General features: G+C 40.0%; 1 protein-coding gene across 3 annotated transcripts in view; it reads right to left on the bottom strand.

The window, feature by feature from the left end:
• Positions 1 to 21,275, bottom strand: part of LOC102048607 (sodium channel protein type 5 subunit alpha) — a 217,677-nt gene that overhangs the window by 148,454 nt on the left and 47,948 nt on the right. For all 3 annotated transcript variants that reach the window (XM_055709512.1, XM_055709510.1, XM_055709511.1), the window contains 3 exons: positions 18,374 to 18,502; positions 13,481 to 13,572; positions 5,178 to 5,408 (listed from right to left, as the gene is read on the bottom strand). In XM_055709512.1, coding sequence (XP_055565487.1) covers positions 5,178 to 5,408; positions 13,481 to 13,572; positions 18,374 to 18,502 — 452 coding nt within the window. The remainder of the gene's footprint in view (positions 1 to 5,177; positions 5,409 to 13,480; positions 13,573 to 18,373; positions 18,503 to 21,275) is intronic.

The following is a 21,275-nucleotide window of genomic DNA, read 5'->3' as shown; positions in this document are numbered from 1 at the left end:
AGGCTTTCAAGCACACTATTTGCAGCTGCTTTCCTAGAAACCTTTACAAATACTGGAATTAAGCTTGCAGTCTTTCTATCAGCTGGTATTTCTGCACTATTAGGTCTCCTAAATATAACGGACAGCTCAAGAACTTTGATATTGATATATTGATCTCAGAATTTTCATAACACTGTGGATGTAAACTATCACTATTTTACACTTTTTTTTCCCCCTTTATTTCATCTTTCTACATGGCACTGCTGTACCTACACCCTCAGATTCCCTGGTTTGTTATTATCAATGTCTAAAACAAAAATTCCTCCTTGGGCTTATTGATTGCAGTCCCTTACTACATGTAGAATGGCAGGTAGGAAAGTAGTTACTTACCAGTAGTCATTTCCCAGATGAACAACCTGTTGCCTCCCTTTTAACTTCACCACCTGCACTTGGCATCAAAATTTTTTTAGCTTGATTCTACCTAATGCTCAACTGTTCCCCCAATGCACACTCCATTCATACAGGCAAAGAACAGTCCTTTGGAGGAGGTTGGGAGACCTGATGAGCTACTTCTGCTTTAATCTTCCTTTTCCCCCTTCCTAGGTTTGCAGTGGTAAGCATTACTCATGGATGGCAAAACCAGACTGGAATAACTTTTCTGATAAGCTGCCTTCTTAGAGGTTGGTGTGTAAATTATGAAGACCTAGAGTCGTTTAAATGGATGGGAAGAATAGAAAAATCCTCCTGTTCATGAGACAGATGTTGCCCACCAAAAGGCAGATTTCAGACCTGCATCTCCAATGTGAGTTGAAGAGAGACTAAGCAGGAAGCTCACCTTCCCACGACTGCTGTGCCCAGGAACTTAGCTGAGACACCAGAGGCACCTGCGGTAGCTCAAATGAAGTTTCTTTAACAGTATTAAGCTTTTAATGACAATGCCAAGAAAGTCTGCTTCTTGACAGTCTGATCAGGAATATTCAATGTCACTTTTGTATGCTAGGACTTAGTGATTAGTGAAGCTAAATGGAAGAGATCTCGCAGCCTGAATTTTCCCACTGAATCCCCATGCTAAGGGCTCTGTCCCTTGCTTCCCAAGTTACCTGGCACTTCCTCCAGCTGCAGGAACTATTGCAATGATGGAAAAAGCAAGCAAAACATTGAAGGGATAGGTAGGAAATTTGTAATCCTGATGGGATTCAGCGTATATGATCAGCTCATGGCAGATGTACAGCAGGAGGAGAGAACCCAACAATTCTCAACAACACTAGCAGCCTTGTAGCGTAGGATTGGCCAGTTCATGCAGGAAAGATGAAATAACAGCCAAAGGCCTGAAAAGGGAGGTGGGCGGAGCTGGCTGCTTATGGATCTATCACGCACAGGAATGGACCAATATTTTTTCTTCTTTTTTTTCCGATTTAGGAAAAAAAATATTTTTCTTTTGCCAGCAGAATTCCTGCCACCACCAGTCCTAGTGCTGGCACGCTGCCTCTACCGGTGGCAGAGGCAGGAACAGGGGGAGCACCATCACCCAAGACAGTCGTGGCAACCACAGTGGGAGAGCAGGAAAGTACTTGTGAGTCTTGAGCGTGTAGCTAAGGGAAGGAGTTCCTGAACCCCGGGAGCACGGTGGTTATTTCCTAAGGATCACCCAAAAATCAAGTGTTACCATGTAATTGTGGTTAAGCCAATGATGATGCAAACAAAGTTTATAAACTGACTTTTTTCCCCAGCTATAAAATCAAAAGGATTGAGAAGGCCAATGAGAAAAACTTCCTTGCCTGAGGGCTGATAGGAGCTAAGGAAAGAGGATACAATTAAGTCCAGATATCAAGTAATTTTTAAGTAAAAAAGCAGAGCTGAAACTATTCCAGGCCTTCTACACAACCAAAATGTCTCCTGTACCAAGTGCCTGTGGCACAGTTATCTCAAGCTAAAAAGGGCTCAGAAAGACTGAAAACCGAGTTCTTATCTTTCTTTGCACATCATGACTAAGTGTCTCAGCTATTTCCTCTGCAGCACCAGGCAATTCTTCACTGTATTATCCTTTTTAGGGTTTCACTCTTTTTTTTTCCATTCATGCAAAAAAGGTTCAAAGGCACAAGAGGAGGCCGATGGCATTTCAGAGGCTCCCTGCTGTCCTTTAAAACATTAAAACTCCCTCAAAGAATCCAAAGCAAACTTTGCATTTCCAAGAAGAGCAGAATTGGCATATCAGCCTGTTTTGACTCTCTATTTTGGTGTCCTGATGAACAGAATTACTTCATTTTTCCAATGTTGCTTCTGAGTGTTTTTTACTCCTTTATTTCTTTACATCCCTTTTTTAAAGAACGTATTATTGTGAATCTCTGACAGTACTTCAGGGTTCTGTTTTCTTTTTTTTAGGTTAGCATCCCTGCTTCAAACTAAGTGACTCAGCCACATTGGTTTCAAAATCTCCAAAGAGCTTTTCTAATTGTCTGTGCTCCCTTCAAGTGAACTCTATCTCAACATGTTGGCCAATTTTCTTCTCTAGTTCTTCTTCAGAATAAACACTGACACTACTCCATTTCTTAATATATTCCTCTTTTTATCTAATTTGGTCTGCCTACACTTTAATCTAACTGTATGTATTGCCTAATTCCCTTCAGTACTTGAAATTCGGACTGTTATTAAATTATGGTCAGTACTACTCTGCGAAACAGTCACTTCATTTCACCATAATGCTTATGCAAAATGAAATATAAAGCACTATCTCATCTAGTTACAAAATAAGCCAGTCCTTCCATTTTTGAATTGCTTTAGTGCAATAGTCAACACTAAATGAAAATCCTACTTAATACTGTTCTCCCCAGCCTAATAGCTAAGCCATCTTCTCCAGCATTTCGAGGAACACTTCATTATTCTTATTCAGAGGTCAGTACACTTTTCCTATAAATCTACTTTTCTTCTAGTTCTTCAGTGGCCTGCTGCATTGACTCAACACTTCAACTATTTAAATAATTTTTGTGCATCCACCATAACTGACGGCTGTTTGCCATAATGCACCGTGTCCTTATTTTCAGATATTATAAAAACATGAAAGCATTCATTGATATTATTATTACTCTATTAATACCACATGGTCAAACTTTAATTCACTTTAATCCATTATCTCACCGAGTTGATAATCTTTGTAATAGGTAAATCTCCTTCAGTGATAAAAACTATATTTTCATGACCATATTAACCGTAACTGGATTTACTAAATGGATTTATGGGAGCATATCCCCTCCTCCCCATATCTGGACCACACAAAAATCTTGCTCATGGTATGCTGGAGCAGATGTATAATTCCTCCCATTTAAAGCAGTGCTGCAGCTGGCCCTGACATTAACTGTATTTTTAATAGACTCTTCAGTGGTACATTTACCCTACTTCCATTTCCAGAGGGCCAGACTATCTCCACAGCTCCATTTCATCCCTTCACCCTTATTGCAGGGCTTTATACTTCCAGCCATCATTTATTTTATCTCTCAATGCCTCTGTGAGAGAGGGAGAGCAGCACCTCACAGTGCTGTCAGTCATCTGTGGGTGAATGAGCTGTAAAGTGCTTTAATCCACCAAAGGTACACGGAGATCTTTACTAGCTCCATGAGCACTCATCTCCAAGCTGGAAGCATGGAGAGCATGGCTGGGAAAACATGTCAGCAGGCTCATCACCAGCCAGCACAGATCTAGCATGGATTTTTAGCTCTGGCAAAAAGCTTTTTCCCCTTTCAGATGACAAGAGGCTCTGACACAGGGACATAGAGAGGACATGTAACATGAAGGTCAGGGTCAGCCCCAAAGACAACGCTCATTCAGGCAGAGCTTTGTGGACTGCCCTTCCTTAATGCTGCATCAACCACATCACGCCTAAAGACACCAATAGTGAGCTTTTTATTCCTCGAATGATACTTTTCTAACACCACTGCTTCCAGGGCTGCTCAGGCTGCAGGGAGAGGAATTGAGCAGGAAGGCAGAAGTCACCAGTGGAGAATGGTGGGACTGCCCTTGGCCCAATCCCTGAGCCATGTAGCCTGGCTGAAGAGGTGTACAATGCTGAGGAGCCAGCAGGAGTTGGAGGCAACCTTGTGCCAGGTCTTCAACAAAGCCCTGGGTCAAGCCAGGCAACTTCCAGGAGTCAGGCACAGGGTTTTTATAGTGCAGGTGGCTGGAGATACAGGACTGCAGGGTCCACACAGTCAGAGCAGAGCTACCCCGTGACTCTATCACACCTCCAACCAACCACATTTCCAGGTAATGGGTTGACTATGTGGTTCATTCTTCCCTTCAATATAAATAAAATACCAAAGGTCACTGGTCATAAGTTCCTACAAATACACATCAGTCTGGCTGCTTCCTTCCCCTCAGGAGCATCTTTGAATTGTTTTGGATGTGAGTCCATGTCCAGTGCAACTGGTGTGGGTCCTCCAGTGACTCAGAGAGTTTTGGAGCAGCAACAGCTGGGCCGCTTGTTTACAATTTGAAGTTTACTTGCACAAAATGCTTATTTTTTTAAGATGTTAATAAATTAGTTCAGTGAACCTATTTCATTGTAATTCAAAGTATAGCAGACTGTAAAGTATTAAAAATTGCTTTGGCCTAGAAAACAAGCCTTTTGATAACAAACATCAGAGCGCCAGATACCACAGGATGGCCCAACCTAGATAATGAGTTAGGGCCCCCATAGCATAACATTTCCTTTAAAAAATGCTCTTGGGATTTTTCAGATTAATAAATACTGAATTGTTTTGCTTTGCTTTTTGATTTTTTAAGACACTTCATTCAAATTTTGAGTTTTGCTAGAAAATGCAAGAGCTATAAATTGTGTTAAAGGAACAGCGTGCAAACCATGCCCACGCACAGAGCTGAAATTTTCATGTAAGTACTATTTCCAGGAAAGGGAGCTTTAAGAAAAATATCATGAGACTCCTTAAAACTTTGAAAATCATGAATGATGCAGCAAGGACCTTAATATGTATCACAGGAAAGCACCAGAAATACTTTCAGCCTGACCTGTGAAGGCACCACAGAGATCAGAAAAAGCTACCTATGTCTTTTGAAACCACATCAACATCCTGAAGAGCCAGTAGTCACGTAATGGTGCATTTGCTGCTTCACTTACACATTTTGGTCAACACGATAAATAACAAAACCAGCCAACCAAAACCCAGACAACAAGGTAAAGAAGAGCTTACCTGGATCACTAAGAAATTCCTCTGAGGTGTTCCACATCCTACCATCCAAGTACAATGTGCCATTGGTGGAGTTAAACTTGGTGTAGTCTCTGACACACTTGTGTCGCAAGTTGCCCATGAAGAGCTGGAGGCCTATGAGGGCAAAGACACTCAAGCAGAAAACGGTCAGGATCATCACATCAGCAAGTTTCTTAACAGACTGGATAAGTGCACCTACAATGGTCTTCAGCCCTAGGAAGATAAAAGCCAAGAGTTTATAGACTGAGAGGCTGAAACATGTCTGCAGATAGCTACTTTTCATGATGAAATTCTCCATGGAAAGGGAAAATCGGAAGGGTTTCTATTACGTGTTTGTAACTGGGCAGCAGAAACGAGAGATGATCCCCATGAATGTTTCGTTTGGTCTACTTTTGTCTGGAAAGAAGGTCTTGGTATTACTCTTACACAAACACTGATTTAAAAACAGAGGGAAAGAACTGGATGGAGGAGCAGTGAGATACAAAAATATTCATGGATAAAGAATACAAAATGGTTTTTATATCTTCATGGAGCTACAGTAAAGGCTGTTAAGCCTAAATCCCACTGAATTTTGAGAATGTGAATTAGTTTTAAATCACTCAGGTGATTCTGATAACTTTATCCCTCACACAAACAGATGAAAAGGTATGGAAATGTTATTTATTCCATGATTATTTTACATATTTCAGTGCCAAATCCAGTCTGCTGTCCTCATATGAATAATTCCTCTGCCTCCAATTAATTTGCTTAAGACAACAAAAATTTGGGATTAGAAATAAACTAAATAATATGGGCAATCAAATAAGCCCAGTGGAAACTATTTGAGTAAACCAACCTGAGGCTCCAACAATACCTGGGCGAAGTTAATCATTTTATTGCTGCCAATGTAGATAAATCATCTTATTACAAACACCAAAGGCTTGGGTCACACAAATCAGCTTCTCCTGTGTTTTTTCACTAGCTTCAGTTTATTATTCTATAAATATACAGCTATAAATAATTATACTGTTTTCTCAAAAAATATTGCTTGCTTTTGAAGTGTTCCTGGAGATCAGCACTATTTGAGCTGATTGACTATTACATGAATACGACAGAAAAGCACTCTTTCTGAAAAAGAAAGGCCTTTCTTCTAAACTTGCATGCTGTAGTTGTACGTTAATATCAGATGCACAATGGTAGCAATCTTGTTGTTTCTTTCCTATTTATATTTAATTAATACTCAATAAGTAGTAATCAGTGCTGCTGATAATCAGTGTCACCAGCATGGCAGCAGTAAGAGAAATTGAGTTAAATGGAAAAAAGAAAATGCAAAGAGGAAACAGGAGGAATTCTCCTGGGCCATACTCAGAAGCACATCGATTTGCTCACTGAATATGATCATACACATTAAATCTCAGTTCCCTGGAATTCCACCCCAAGAGTTTGGCAGCCACAAACGTTGAGCTAGTGCTGTATAATTTAAAATAATATGAAAATGTGCTTGAGGACTCATAGGAAGGCGAAATGGGGTTTTGGTCTTGCTTAAAATTCAGCAGTTAGAGTAAGGGTGATCATAGTTTCTCAAAGGAGGATGAGCTGCTAGAATGGCCAACAGGTCCAGTAGTCCCTGTATCCAGCAACCTAAATTATTCCACACCTGCACGGGATATTGCCATTAGGTTAACCTATGAAAGATATTAACGTCTATAAAATGGCCTTTTAACCAAAAGGAACTGACCCGTCAGGTGTAAGTAGCCCCCCTTCCTCCACTAAATTCTTCATTTGCCTCTTTAAAGCATGGTAAAGAGGGAGAGGTTAAGCACTTCCCTGCTCTACTTAAAAATAAAACAAACAATACTGCAGTACAAACATCAGCCAAAAGCTGGATTTTCATGCTGTTGGCACTCCTCACCAGAAAGAGGTTTTACAGATTAGGTCAATTTTATTGAGGTACCTAGAAAAAGGCCAGCTTTGAACTTTTGAGTCCTGTCTGTAGATTTGGCTACCTATTTTGATGCCTAAATAAGAAACATAGCTGTTCTGATAATCTAATCTTGGGTGCACTTTATAGCCAACCTGGAAATAGCTTTAGTTGTAGGCCAATTCTGAAGGATTTCCTGGGGTCTCACCGTTTCACAGTAAGACCTTTAAGACAACCAGGTCTTAAACAAGTAGTGAGGTGCAGAAGAAGAAATTTGTAAATGCACTGGAATATTTTTTTTTATTTTATCTAATATTCTGAAATGTTTTTGAAGATTCGCGTCATTGGCTGTCCTTTGAATGCACAGATGTTCCTTCACTGAAGCTGGTGAACCCTGGGAAGTCCAAATGCAAACCCAGTCTTAAGAAAGGGAAAAAAGCCAAACTACAGATTCTTTTATGGCGGTACCCTCTGTGAAATCCCTGTAGCACATTTGTTTGTTTGTAATACAAATATGAGCTTGGAGCCCGGTAATTAATCTTACATGGGCACAGACAATGGCAGTCCTAATGTGAAACAGGGATATTAGGAAACAAGACCTACAAAATCCTAATCACCAATAAAGACTATCTGTTTTTAAAAATCAGGCCCCAGCATTGTTAATTTCAAGGTCATTTCAAGAAACATGTTTTTCCCAGTTTACTTACTGGGGTTTTAAATAGAACAGTAATCCTATACTATTAGTTTTACAAGTTCATTCCTTGCAGGTAACAAATAATTTCTTTATAATATGTCTTTGCCCTTTACTTCTTTTCTTCTTTTGTTGTTTTAATAGCACACAGACTTTTGAATGGTTTAAGAAGAGAATGCTTTAGTAATACAATTGCTCTTAATTAAAGGCCATTTAAAAATAACTTGTAGTTTGCCTCCTGGACCTTTGTTAAAACTTTCCAGGAAAACTATTTGAGGAGTGGTATACTTACAGTCTAACTGTTTTTTCTCAGCCTTTAAAAACAAAATTTTCTCAGAAAATGAGGTAGCGTCCATCAAGTTGCTTGACACAACTCACTGCTAACGCAAGTGGTTAAATCACTGTTCACTTAAACTTTCTGTGTCTCATAAATGGAAGGGCTGGGGGGAAATAAGGACACCCAGAACGTCTTGCAGGTGCTCTGCATTTCTCTGAACCAATTCCATGTTTTGTAAAAGCAATGCTAGATGTATTCAAATTTAGAGCACTGTTAAATCTTCTAGATAAATAATCCTCCTTTGAAATAGTGCCAATGAGAGCACTGCAATATAGCTTAATAGAAGATACTATTTATGGGGCATTAAAGGCATTTACTTAATTCTTGCAAGTCAAACATCAAACCAGGCAGCATGCAGAAAGAACTGAGGATCTGATCCAAAGCTGTTAATGACAATGGGTCTATAGATTACTCCCTGTGAAGTAATCGATACAGGCTTTTCCTGAATCACTGAATTCTTTCCACATTTCTGGGTCAAATCCTGCTTGCACGACACGAAAAACACCATGAAATCCAAAATCAGTGGAATGAGTGCTGTATAGGCAGCCTGACATCTGCAGAAAGCAAGAAGGATTTGGCCCAAACATTCCTGTTAATGCAGGTAGAAATTACCACATTCAGAGGTTAACAAAATAATCAGTTTTCAAATGCAAATCAGAAGCCATAGAAAATGCAAGCAACACCAAACAATGAGAAATGGCAAGATCCCAAAACACCATCCATTCCTTCTAGGAGATGTGAGAAAGTATTAGCATAATTCGGTATGACATCCATACTAGATGTTGGCAATCACCTACAGAACATCAGACACTTTCACGCACAGTCTGGAAACAAGGTGGGAGTAAAAGGAAAAACAGAAAAAAAAAAAAAAAGGGAGTGTGACTTACACCACAATCATCTTCACCTAGCCTGCTCCTTCTCCTGAGGATATGTATGTGTCTTGTAAATGTCTGCATGAGTCGTGTGCATGTGGGGAGAGAAGGGCTCATCCTTGATGAATTTATTTTGTCATTAGCCACTCAGACATGGGGAAGCAGAGTGTAATAGCATGTTGGCAAACTTGGATGGTTGTCAGCATCCCTGTAGACCATCTTTGCATAGAAATGTGTCTGTCAGGTCAGTCTCCAAAGAAAACACAAATATGCCATGTATTTCTCACCTCTAGGATAGTCACTTTTTGAGTTAAGTGATTCACCCACCAGAAGGATGACATTTACCTCTCTGCAGGGGGGGTTCAGTGGGATCGAAGTCAGTGAACAAGGGTCAGTCTCCTCCGCACAGTCTTAATTCTTGTGCTCCAAGCCCTTTTCTGGTGATCAGTAAAGTACTGGATAACATTCACAACACTATTTATAGCCTTTAGACTCACACTAACTTAAACGGGAGCTGGATCAGGCCCCAAAGTGCCTCGGCCCAGTTTGCTATGAGGTCACCTTTCGCCAGTATCCTGTCATTTTATGTGAGATGTCTGTGATGTACACGCCTGCTCCAGAAAGAGCAGTGGAGCTTCTCTGGATACAGGCACTGCACAAAATCCTGGTGGTGACGGTGACAACAGCCTGCATTTTGCAGGCTTTTGATGGGGAGGCACAGAAGGGCATACCTCAGGGCTTTATATTACATCAGTCGGTAGTTATCAAAAACCTCGGTGATTTCCATGCAGATGGACCGTGATTTGAGACCCTCCTACTGTCATGGGAAAGGTTCCTACTGAGCACACTGGGACTTGGCTACGCTGGTAATGGGAGACAAATGAGTGACTTTAGTGGGTTGTTCTGCTGCTGAACATGGTTCCTATCTAGTTTGAAAATGAATGAATCCAGTTGCCATGGCAATGTGCAAGATGCTAATTAATAAATAAAATTACTGAGAGGTACAGGTTTTATGCTCCTGTAGAGAAAATCTTACCTAATTTTAAGCACCTGAACATAAGAGATACCTGAAGGAATTAGAAACTTTTTTCATTTAATGAGCCTGGATAAACAGATATCCAGCTACAGCACAACACTTGCTTTCTCTTGATATCATGGGCAAATCTGGAAAACAGAAAGAAATGGATGTTTTTAGTGCAGGGGGATCCATGAGGGGATCCATGAAGGTCCTGTGCTGTGTTAAGGGCTGCCACAGAGAGTGAGGCACTGACCTGACATCCTACACAGTGGCTCTAAGGTAAAAAATAAAGAGCTGATAATGCACCAATAAAGAATGAGGCTGGATAAGGGTCTGGATTCAGAGATGGGACCTGCAGGTGATCCATGGCCCTGGGGAGCAGGAGGCACTGGCATGACGGCAACCAAATTGAGCCCCAGATGTCCAGCGAGAGGGAAGCACATGGCCTGCTGGTAGATGCTTATGTTTGTGTTGCTGACTCTGGATCTGACCCCATCTTCCCAGGGCAAACCTTCTAATGGAGAAAGCAATGAGATGCTGGAACAGACTTTTCAGGAAGATACCAAGACCTCCGCCTTTGAAGGATTGTTAGAAATCTGGAAATAAATATCATGCCAGGTCTGAGCTACAATAAACACAGCCTTAGGCCAGGGGAGTGGACCCTGAGAGTTTCGGAGATCTTGAGACCTGTGAGTCTGTGTCTCCTAACCCCCCCTGTGCCTGCTTGCGCACTTAGAGCCAGGCATTAAAGGCAGGTGAGATTTTTAAAAGCACTAATTGTTAGCTTTACTGACTCCCTCTGGAGTCAATAGTGAAACTCATTGATTTCAAGTGAAGCAGAATGCCTTTGAAAACCAGCCTCTAAGTGCTTTGCTGGACAGAAGCCTTACACCATGGAGGACTTGGCCCGTTACTTTCGGTAAGCAATTTCCCTGAGCATGCTGAGTCCAAGTCTGTTTGTGCAAATATAACTACCTGATGGAAAAGTGTGATCAATTTTATCAAGGAAAAGCTTAGATATTTGCAAAAGAGAATACATCTCAGCATTCTTCACCTAAGATGTAAAAGAGGAAGCAAAAATAACAATCTCCCCCTCCTCCCTCTAGCAGCTGAACTCAAAAATCTTACGGAAGATATTACTGTTCATCACCTTTTCATTTTTAAGCCTATTGTGGAAAAATATTTCATCTCAGCATAAGCCCATGTTATCATTAAAACCTCAGACTGATCTCAAATAAACAGCAGCATCATGCCCAATATTTCTTTTAAAATATATGTCTAACTGAAAAATGGACCGACTCCTCTCAAATTATCTGCTAACCTTAAAAAGAAACCTTAGCTGTCTTTTACAGGCAGCTAGGTCTTCCATGGCAATGTGTAGCCCTCCACATCTGTAATTTAAACATACTGAGGGAGGATGGGTAATACTGACAATAAAATCTAAGGCCAGATATTCTATTAGTGTATCTTCGTGCAGTTCAGTCACCAAATAATTTAGTTACTGGTACCTAAAAATGCAGGTACCAAAACCCTAATCAAATAGAAAGAAATAAAGAAAATATGATTTATTATGTATTACTCAAATAATACTACCCCCCACCCCACCCGCCCCCATTAACCAACAGATGGAACAACTCGGTGTTTAGTATCATTGGAAGGCTTTGGGGTGTGTTTTTAAATAAAGTTTTTCTGAATCGCAACACTTTTTTTTTTTTCCCCCACTAAAAAACAAGCCAAATGTTATCATTTGCTGTAAAACAACCTTCAGCTCCAACTCCGATATAGGACAGCCGAAAATGGCTATATATTTATATAACTCAGCAAAATTGACAGGCTATGCTCTGAGAGGCTCAAACCTGAGAGAAGATGGAAAGTGAACGGTGTCCCCTGGAGATAGCTGTCCCTTCAAGTTAGCCTTCAAATTGCTAGCAAAGGAAGCTAGGAAACTCCCCTTTTCTGTCTGATTAGCCACTACTATCTATCCCACCTAATCTGTAAAACTATGCTCAACTTTCTATTTCCCAAGGAAAAAAAAAATCCTTTCTCAATGGCAATCCAATTAGAGAAAAGTTAAAAAAAAAACCTTTCTGCTAATAGATTACTCTTTTTTTTTTTAAAGAAAAAAATTAACATAGCAACTGATTTCAAGCAATACCAGCCCTAATGAATGACCATCTTAAAATATTCTTTAAAAGCTGTATTTTGACACAGACTTTCAATGAAAAGTACCTTGCTCTTTCAGTAATTCCACTGATTGTCATTAATGTTGGAATGAGGCAGTAAACCCTAGACCCATACATAGGTTTTCTTCAAACCTCAATTCCACAATTCCCATTTCTAGCTTATACTCCATGTGAATGCGGCAATTAGTTGTAATACGTGTCCCTATAAGCTTACACCACAGAATTTGTTTGAGTTTATATTTTAGTGTAGATGCATGCAATATAATGTGTGGAAAAGCCTTTCTAATCTTGAAGAGCTGTGCACGAGAATCTGACTGGTTCTCTTGACAGTTTGAATATTTTTGACATGTAATTGCCAACATCTGTTCAGGATTATCACCGATAGGATCTACCATGCATGGGTTTTGCTGTCTTCTCTACCTTGTCATGCAGGTTGGAGATGTTAAACACTGAGGCTGAATGAGACCTGTCCATAGATAATGCTTGGCAAGAAAGTATTGTCACATGGTTAGTCCTCAGTGGACTCACCTCTGCAAAAATTACTTAATAGTAAACATTATTTATTATTTTAAGAAATAGTAATAGATTAAATGAAAAGCTATGAAAAAAGCTTTTTTCACTACCAGATCTGTAGTAAAACACTGATTTTTATTACTGTTTTTTTTTGGGGGGGGTATCATATCCTCAAAAATGTGAGAAAATACGATTTGATGAAATTCTGAACCTACTGCTATCAACTATGAAACATTTTCTGACCTCTTCAGAGTCTGAAATTTAAACAATGTTTCTGTCACATGCAAATGGGTAAACACCATGACAAATTAGGCTATCTATGCCTGCAGTCTTGAAACCTCAGCTCATAGCACAGATTTAGATTACTCTATCGATGTGCTCTTAAGCACGAATATGCATTTTGAGGTCGTTAACCTTCCATTTTTAAAAATCAATATCCGAAGGCTTTAAAAGAGTTTCGTTGCCACTTTCATATGGTTCATGAATGAGTACTTTACGTACGTGATTCACGAGCCGCTGCATACCCCTGTTCTTACAGCAGCACTTGTCTCAATGAGGTCTGTAATTTGGGAGGCACTCTAATTCCTTCTGCCCACAAAAAGAGTATTGGAAAAACACATGAAAAATGTATTCTATTGACAGGTCACATTCCCTACATTCCTCCATTTCCTGATCAGTGTCTACGGTTAAGTCATTTGTAATTACTGTGTTTACTACTGGAAATGGCATGTAGGCTTTAACTGCAGCCGGAGTGTTCAACCTGATTTTCACCTGAAATGACTGAGATTGTTTTCAGCGCCCGCAGTACTCTGAACGTTCGTAAGGCTGAGACATTGCCCAGGTCCACAAATTCAGTTATGTATCTGTAACAAGGGAAAGTCACACATAGACAATGACAAAACACCAGCAAAAAAACAACAGTCAAAGGGACAAAGAGAGACAGAGAAAGAATCACTTGTAGCTGAGAGCCAAAACGTAAGGATCAGGGCTTCTTACCTGGGATTACTGAAATAGTTTTTAAAGCTCTCAATACCCTGAAAGTCCGAAGAGGTGAAACACTGCCTACATTCACAAATTCTCCTACATACCTGTAGAATTAAGTCACAGTTATTTGGAATTATACAATAGAGTATGAGACTTGTCTGAATGAAGAATGCATTCATACATAGCAGGAGCGAACGCAGCCAAATGAGAGGTGCATCCACTTTTCAGGCTGTTCTTTGATGCCATTTGTCCCAGGTTTTTCATAGTACACATTATTTCAAATGTTTCTTGAACTATTAAACTTATCTAATAGGCATCAATTCTTTAAAACTAGCGGGTGAACTTTGCTATCATGCTGTTCAGCAATAAATACTTCAAAGATTTTACCATCATGTAGTTTAACAAAAAAATCTTTACATTATAAGAAACATGAAGTAATTTTGCTGCTCTTAAAAAAATACAAGCTTCACATACCCAAGTAATTTTCCCATAATAGCTTCTGCAAACTACATATAGGATAACATTGGAAAATAACAGTACAAATGTTTCTAGTGGGTTATTTATTCTAAGATATTGTATTCCGTGGTAAAGCAGATGTTGGTTTCAAGAGATGCTTAAAATTTTATTTTGTTTTGTACATCAAATTCATGCCCTTTGGCTGCAGGAAGATGGATTTTGAATTAATATAATTGCAATCCTACTAAAAACTATTCATGATTAAAATACTAGTCCCAGCTCTTCACTGCCATGCCTGTTTTGGTCATCATGGAGACCCATGCCACATCTGAGCTAAATGCTCCCAGGAGGGTCAGTGATGGAATGTGTTTGGTTTTATTAGTGTCATACAAAATCATCTCCTCCTAGTCAGTATGCAGCAAAACCATAGTCACCACTGTATCTTCTGAACAGAAGAACTCTTGGACTCTTTAATTTCACTATTCAACTTCTATTCAATTTGATTTACATATTCTACTTCTTTGAGGCATTTGTTTTTACATGTTAAGGAAAAAGCTCGCCTGGTTATTTTACAAAGCCTGCTTAACTGGGCTTTGTGCAAAGGCCTCTGGGGAGGACAAAGCATCCTCTCCATATCTACTAATCCAGATTATAGCCTAGAAAAGCAATATTGCTTCTCCTCTTCATAATCTCATAGGGGAGTCTGGCAAAGATTTACCTGTTTTCTCCCCAGATTTATCCAGTGCTTCTCTCCCAAACTCTTCTGCAACATGCAGGGGTGAGAAAAAAATAATTTGGGGAGAAGCAATAGCATGGGAACATGGTTTTGCTGACTAGAGATTTGAAAAAAACCTCATTATTAATATTTGAACAAGCACATGAAGCAAATACTACTGCTGCTTGTTCACAATAGTTAATTAAGATTTATTTCATCCATTTCTTGGATGAAAGTGCAGCAGACCAGTCCCTCTGTATCGGGGAGTAAGAAGCAACTGAAATACCCATCCCAATTTACCTGTTAGCCAGGGAATTGCTTGTTGTCTTTAAGCTTTTGGCAGGGCATTTTCCAACCCAGAGTTACAGCTGCCTCTCCCTCGCCTGTCCTGGAAAGTACTCGCTGGCCTAGGAGACAGTGACCTAAGCGGGCTGTTCCATGGTTTCCTCTGAACCCACCCGTGGCCCCACAGAAGGTCACAAGCCGTGGCGGTGGCTGTTAGCACAGGATGAGGGAAAAGCCCTTGAGACCTGTAGCACCTCTTACTCTCTAGTGTGCTATTTAAAACTACTCTCTGTGACACAATCTGTGCTGTTTCTACCCATAAAAGGAGGTAAGAAGCTATTTTGCAACCAATGTTAAAGCAAGCGATGGCCTTTCCGCTATAACACCCATCAGTGTTATAAACTAGCTAAACCTTTGGTCCACCTAAATCTCATGGCCCCTTACCCAGCTCTCCCATTTTGAACCCTCATGCCATCTTTGTTTCCAGATACAGAAATACTTCTAGCATCACACTAGCTACAAGTGTAGACAGCATTAGAGTTACTTGTGTGATCAGTCTAACTTTAAATTACTTGCAAGTTGGATAAATCATATCAGAATAGAGTCGATTACCTAACAGTCTGTACTGTGGTGCTTGCATACTTGGGAAGGAGGTTTCATTGTACATCTGAAGATCATATTGCAGTCACTTTTAACTCTCTCTCTGCTGCCTATGGGCTCAAGGAAACACTTTCCTATTTCTTATCTATTATGAAATTCCAATTATTTTTCTTTTTCTTCCCCCTATTCTAAAAATGTTAGTATATTATGCCTTAAAGTCAGAAACAATACAAATGGATGCTGGTTTAGAATAGTACAGCCATTGCTATAACTTAATGTTGAGAAGCTTGATTTTCTGCAGTTGCAGACCCCCTGTTTTACAGATCTTCTAACTAGGAGGTAAAATACATTTGGAAAGAGTATTTAAATGTGGCTAGGAAATAAAGCACAGACAACCAAGCCTCTCATTAAATAAGTCTTAAGGAAGTCAGAATGAATCTTTGGAGTTGAGCACTGACTGGCCATTCAAGTCTAGAATTAGAAAAGAAAAACCATACAACCTCTGGGCACCAAATACGAGTTCCCACCAGCAGGTAGTGAATTGACCTCTGGGCAACTGTCCGCCCCAAGGTCTGTGCAGACCTTCACATCTTTCCAGCTTCCTAAGCCACAGACACCCACAGATGATGTGGACAGAATTTAAGGGATAGCCAGACCTTGTCCCATACTGACTGATCAGACTTGAATGTCAGTGACAGTAAATGAGATGCTCCCAGAGGAGTCCTGCAGAGTCAGGGCTGATGCCCCAACCTCTGTTCGAGCTGAGGTGAGGTAGAGCAGATGCATTGCCAAGGCTGCAAGCTCCTCCTGTCCTTTCCTCTGCTCTTTTCTGCCTCAATGTCAGAAACCTCCTTCCTCATAGAACAGAGGGAACCCACTCATGGAAACCCTCCGTGTTGTGTGGAATTCAGAGACCTGCAAATATACTCACGTCCTAACTCATGAACAGATGAACTATTGTACCCTGCTTTTACCACCTATCTAGCTGATGGGCAGGACAGCAGGTTGGTGATGCTTTGTGTTGTTCTGTCCTGCCTTTAAATGTTGCAGGAGAATTGCACTTAGCACTGCTTGAGGAAAAGTTTAGCTGAGAAAAATACCTGATGTGTGCTGACCTCCAAAAGCTCCTCCCCATCTGCACTGAATTTTTTTTAAAAGCTTATCACGATGGCCAGATGTCAGTTCAGCCAAATCCATAGGAATGCAGTAACAGATACCAGGATCTGGCCTAGGGCTGGCTTTGGTCCAAAGCTTACTAAAATAAACAGGAGTCTTCCCGATGAAGTCTACACAGGTTTTACACATTGTCATGGTGTACTGCTAAATGCTGCTAAGGATCATAGAATCATAGAATATCTCAGGTTGGAAGGGACCCATAAGGACCACCAAGTCCAACTCCCTGCTCCTTGCAGGACTGCTTATAATTAAACTGTACAACCAAGAGTATCATCCAGATGTTCCTTAAATACTGGTCCTGATCCCTGTACCCCACCAGAGTTGTACTATCAATTTCAGTGGCCCTCACCGGTGTTTGAACTAAGTTTGGTTGAATATTTTTTCCCAATCTCGGTTGCATTCAAATATCACAGGCCCAGGAGTTCAGCTCAAATGTCAGTGCTAACAGGTCTGCATTTCACTTAATGCTGTAAATTATGGGGTTTAAAGATGGCAATGAGATCTACATCCAACCCAGAACAGAATATAGGTATCGTTAAGCAGAAAATACAGGGAGATCAGATGAAACCCTTCTATGACAAGGAAATGGGGTCTTTTCAGGACACCTCTACTAGCTTCCACTTCAAGATGACATGTGCTTTTCTCTCTGACTATGAAGAAAATCTGGATCTCTAGCTCAGCTGGAGATACCGACAATGTCAGACATCTGCCTGTGGCCAGAGCTCAGGCTGACCCTGCGTCTGCTGCGAGCGTTGGCTGACTGCTCCCCTACCCCTGTGTATTTTTAGCTGTCTAGATGCCACAAATCCATCAGCTCCTCCAAAGCACCAGAACCCCACATGCCCTGAGCATACTCTCATGATCCAGGTAGAAGTATAGAGCTGAAGGGCAATATCATGTTGGGGGCCAAATTTGTACTCCCTGAGATATATATATATAAAGTTTCAGAGGCCTCTAAATGAATCCTTTATTTTAGAAAAATAGTAATTACTTTCAGAGTGAAGAGGGATTGTGAAGTGAAGAACACAAATACGACTTTGGTGGTGTTATGGATAAATAGAGTATAAATAGGGATTTAAATGCATGGGTATTCAGTCACACTTGTAACACTTTCTATTCAGGGCTATGAAGCGTCCCAAAATTACATTAGATAGAAAGGTATTATTACAGATATTTTACAAACAGCTCTTTCTGTGGAGCTCAGACAGAGAGTAAATAATTTCTCCAAAATAGTCTAGTGAATTGAGAGAACAGAATCAAGGATTCCTCTGACTTCTTCCTCTGAAACCAGTCAGGAAAAAAACCTCCATCCTAACACACTTCAGCATTTTCTCATTTTCAGTACATTTTGAGGGTTTTTTTTTTAAAAAAAGATAACAGCCAGACAACTTTTTAAAAAGTTCTACTGCATATTGCTGTCTTGAACAATATAAAGGAGTGCTACTTACGCCATAACAATAACACTGAAATCCAGCCAGTTCCATGGGTCTCGAAGGAAAGTGAATTCTGTCATGCAAAATCCTCTCGCCAATATTTTTATCAATGACTCAAAAGTGTAAATGCCAGTGAACGTGTACCTGGGGAATAAAGTAGCCAAGGTAAGCAAGAGCATTAGCAAGCAGTAGACGGCAGGCATGGTGGAGGCAGACTCAACACAATGCTACTCACATGAGACACTTCTGCCCATCTCCTTGGGATTGCTCATGTGAGTCATGGCTGCAGCACCAGGCCGGACCAAGGAATATGTAAGAAATGGGAAAGCGCTCATCACAGCCCCAGGATGAAGATAATTTTCACCATAGGGTGTACCTTGATGAGCCCTCACTCAGTAAGTCAAGCATGAATGCTGTGCTATGGGACTTTTGAAGCTCTGCCTGCAATTGCCAGTGAAAGAGGAATGGATGATGCCACATTCTTTGATTTTTCTCTGATTTGAAGGAGGGCGGTTCTTCCATTCATACCTCTCATCTCTTCCTGCCTAGGACATTTTGAAGGTTAAAAAATGTCACCATTTGGTTTTATTAGCTAGTAAGGGCATTTTTCCTGCAACTTCCCTTGTGTTCCCTATCAATGATAAATCACGCCAGCCCTGAGTTAGACAGAATACCCTGACAGAAAAAGAGTAAACCAGCTCCCACCCAAATAATATATGTAATCATTTTGACCTGCTTGACAGTAAAAGAGACATAAGGGTGTTTTTTCCCCATCGTAAGATTAGTTGTTTATTACCAATAGCCTCTTGACTGTGATGATCTTGGATAGAACATACATATTACCTTTCGTAATAAAGATGATACTTGTAATAAAATTTAGCAAAATCTCTGTGGAGGATAGTAACGTACCTGACTTATAACATTCAGATCTGTATACACCCAGGGCTCTGCCTACCATCAGAGACATGCTTCAGGGCATACAGCACCTCTTTTTTAATGTTTATACCTGATACATCTATCCCAATGGGACTAGGTATTCTAGGTTATATCTTAACAAAAATAATAAATGTTTAGTATCCACCACTAGCATTCCCTACTCTTTTTTTTCCAAATGAAGATGCAGATGATACCAAAGCCTCTAAAAAAACCCAAACACCTAAAATCCTGTAAAGCACAAGTCTCATAAATCATGATGTTAGGGGCTTTCACTGGAAACCCTAACTTGAATTTTCTGTTCAGCCCCTAAACGTCAGTAGCTATAGTGGTGCCATCATATACAAAAAATTGTTGGGATTTCTGTTTAGTAAAAAAAAAAAAAAAAAAAAAAAAAAGTTGTAAACAATTCAAAATAGTAATATAAGGAAGAATTTAATTATGGATAAAAAGGTAATGTTTTCTTTCAGCTGTGTTCCGCCGATCTGCAGCTGGGCACACATACAGATAGTGGCAAATCTCATGCCTTCCTGCCATCATGTCACACAGTAGAACTAGTTACACATGTTATAAAATCTCAGTATGCTTTATCTTAAAACAGAGATTAGCAGGACAGTTTTTTGTGCAAAAGCGGATGCCAAATGTTTTCCACATCTCCTCTTTGACCATACACCTAAGCATTATCTTGTATCCGACTTTTCATGTTTAGTTTTGCTCTGGTATTTCAAATATAGGTCACCCATGTGACAGTCCCTTTAAGCATGTGTATTCAGTAATACATGCAGAAAACACATGCAAAGAACTAAAAAAAATACTTAACGGTACATAAGCTCATTAAAATGATAAAGCACTTGTATTTATTCAGCATGTCAGATGGTTTAATTGATTGTATAATCATCATCTAATTCTAAATGGATCGGGCAAAGTCCTCCAGCAACTGAACAGCTTCTTTAACAACAGAAGTCAGGATTTTTAAAATGTTTTTAATGGAGGGAAGTTGAATTGATTTCTTTTTTCAGAGTGGTAAGGAAAACATTTTAAAGGAAGATCTAGGACAAATATTTGCACAAGGTTACCCTTGTATCCCCTGTGAGTCTCTGGAACAGCAGAACAAAATGGATTAAATGCATCTTTTCCAAATCCAATATTAATCAATTTGAATTACAGTTCATTGGGTTATTTTGCTCCTCAGAACTACTTGCCTTTGATTTCATTCCATGCGTTTGAGGAGGAAAAGCTGAGAGGTATGAGGGGATGTAGAACAGGAAACATGGAAGGATTTACTCCATACTGCGTGAGACCGTTTGCATGTCTTGCACACCCTGCTTGATGCACTGATAACACCATCCACATCTTCCTGCTTACGGAATACACGACAAGCACTTTGGTATTTTCCTCCAGAGTGTTCAAATTCCCAACTGTAGACCCACTGACCAAACTTTGACTCACATGGATGAGATGTCCATATTTCAGCTGAATACATCATGGCTATGGTACTGTATGGCGCTTTTCAATAGGAAAAGGACAACATCAGGGGAAAAGGAAAGTCACAACCATACTGGAGGGTACTACACTATACAGAAGTACATGAAACATCCTGGGATTAGGATGTTATTGTGATCAGATGAAGTATTTGGTTCAGTGCTGTCTATAATTAGTCATTTATGGCCTAGAAGATGTGCCCCACATGATTTTATGAAACCTAAAATAAGGGCGTTTTACTGCCTTTCCTTACAGCCCTGAGTAGACCAACCACCAGGCTATGGAGCAGCAGATGGTTGTGTTTATTGTGTGACAGTCAAAAATAAAAAGTGTGTTCTGATTGGTTCAATGAGCCAAAATAATTGTTCAATGCACTGTAGGTTGATTAGCTTGTACATCTGGTATCTGTTTCTAAGAGGAATATTTTAAAGCAACTTCAAGAAATGAAATGGGCTTTCTGAAGCCTGTTAGCCTCCTTTAAAATGATTTTTTTAAAAAAAAC

This window comes from Falco cherrug, chromosome 4 (genome assembly GCF_023634085.1).
Source record: "Falco cherrug isolate bFalChe1 chromosome 4, bFalChe1.pri, whole genome shotgun sequence".
NCBI classification, from domain to species: domain Eukaryota; kingdom Metazoa; phylum Chordata; class Aves; order Falconiformes; family Falconidae; genus Falco; species Falco cherrug.
The sequence above is the reverse complement of the archived record's forward strand: the minus strand, read 5'-3'. Positions and strand labels throughout refer to the sequence as shown.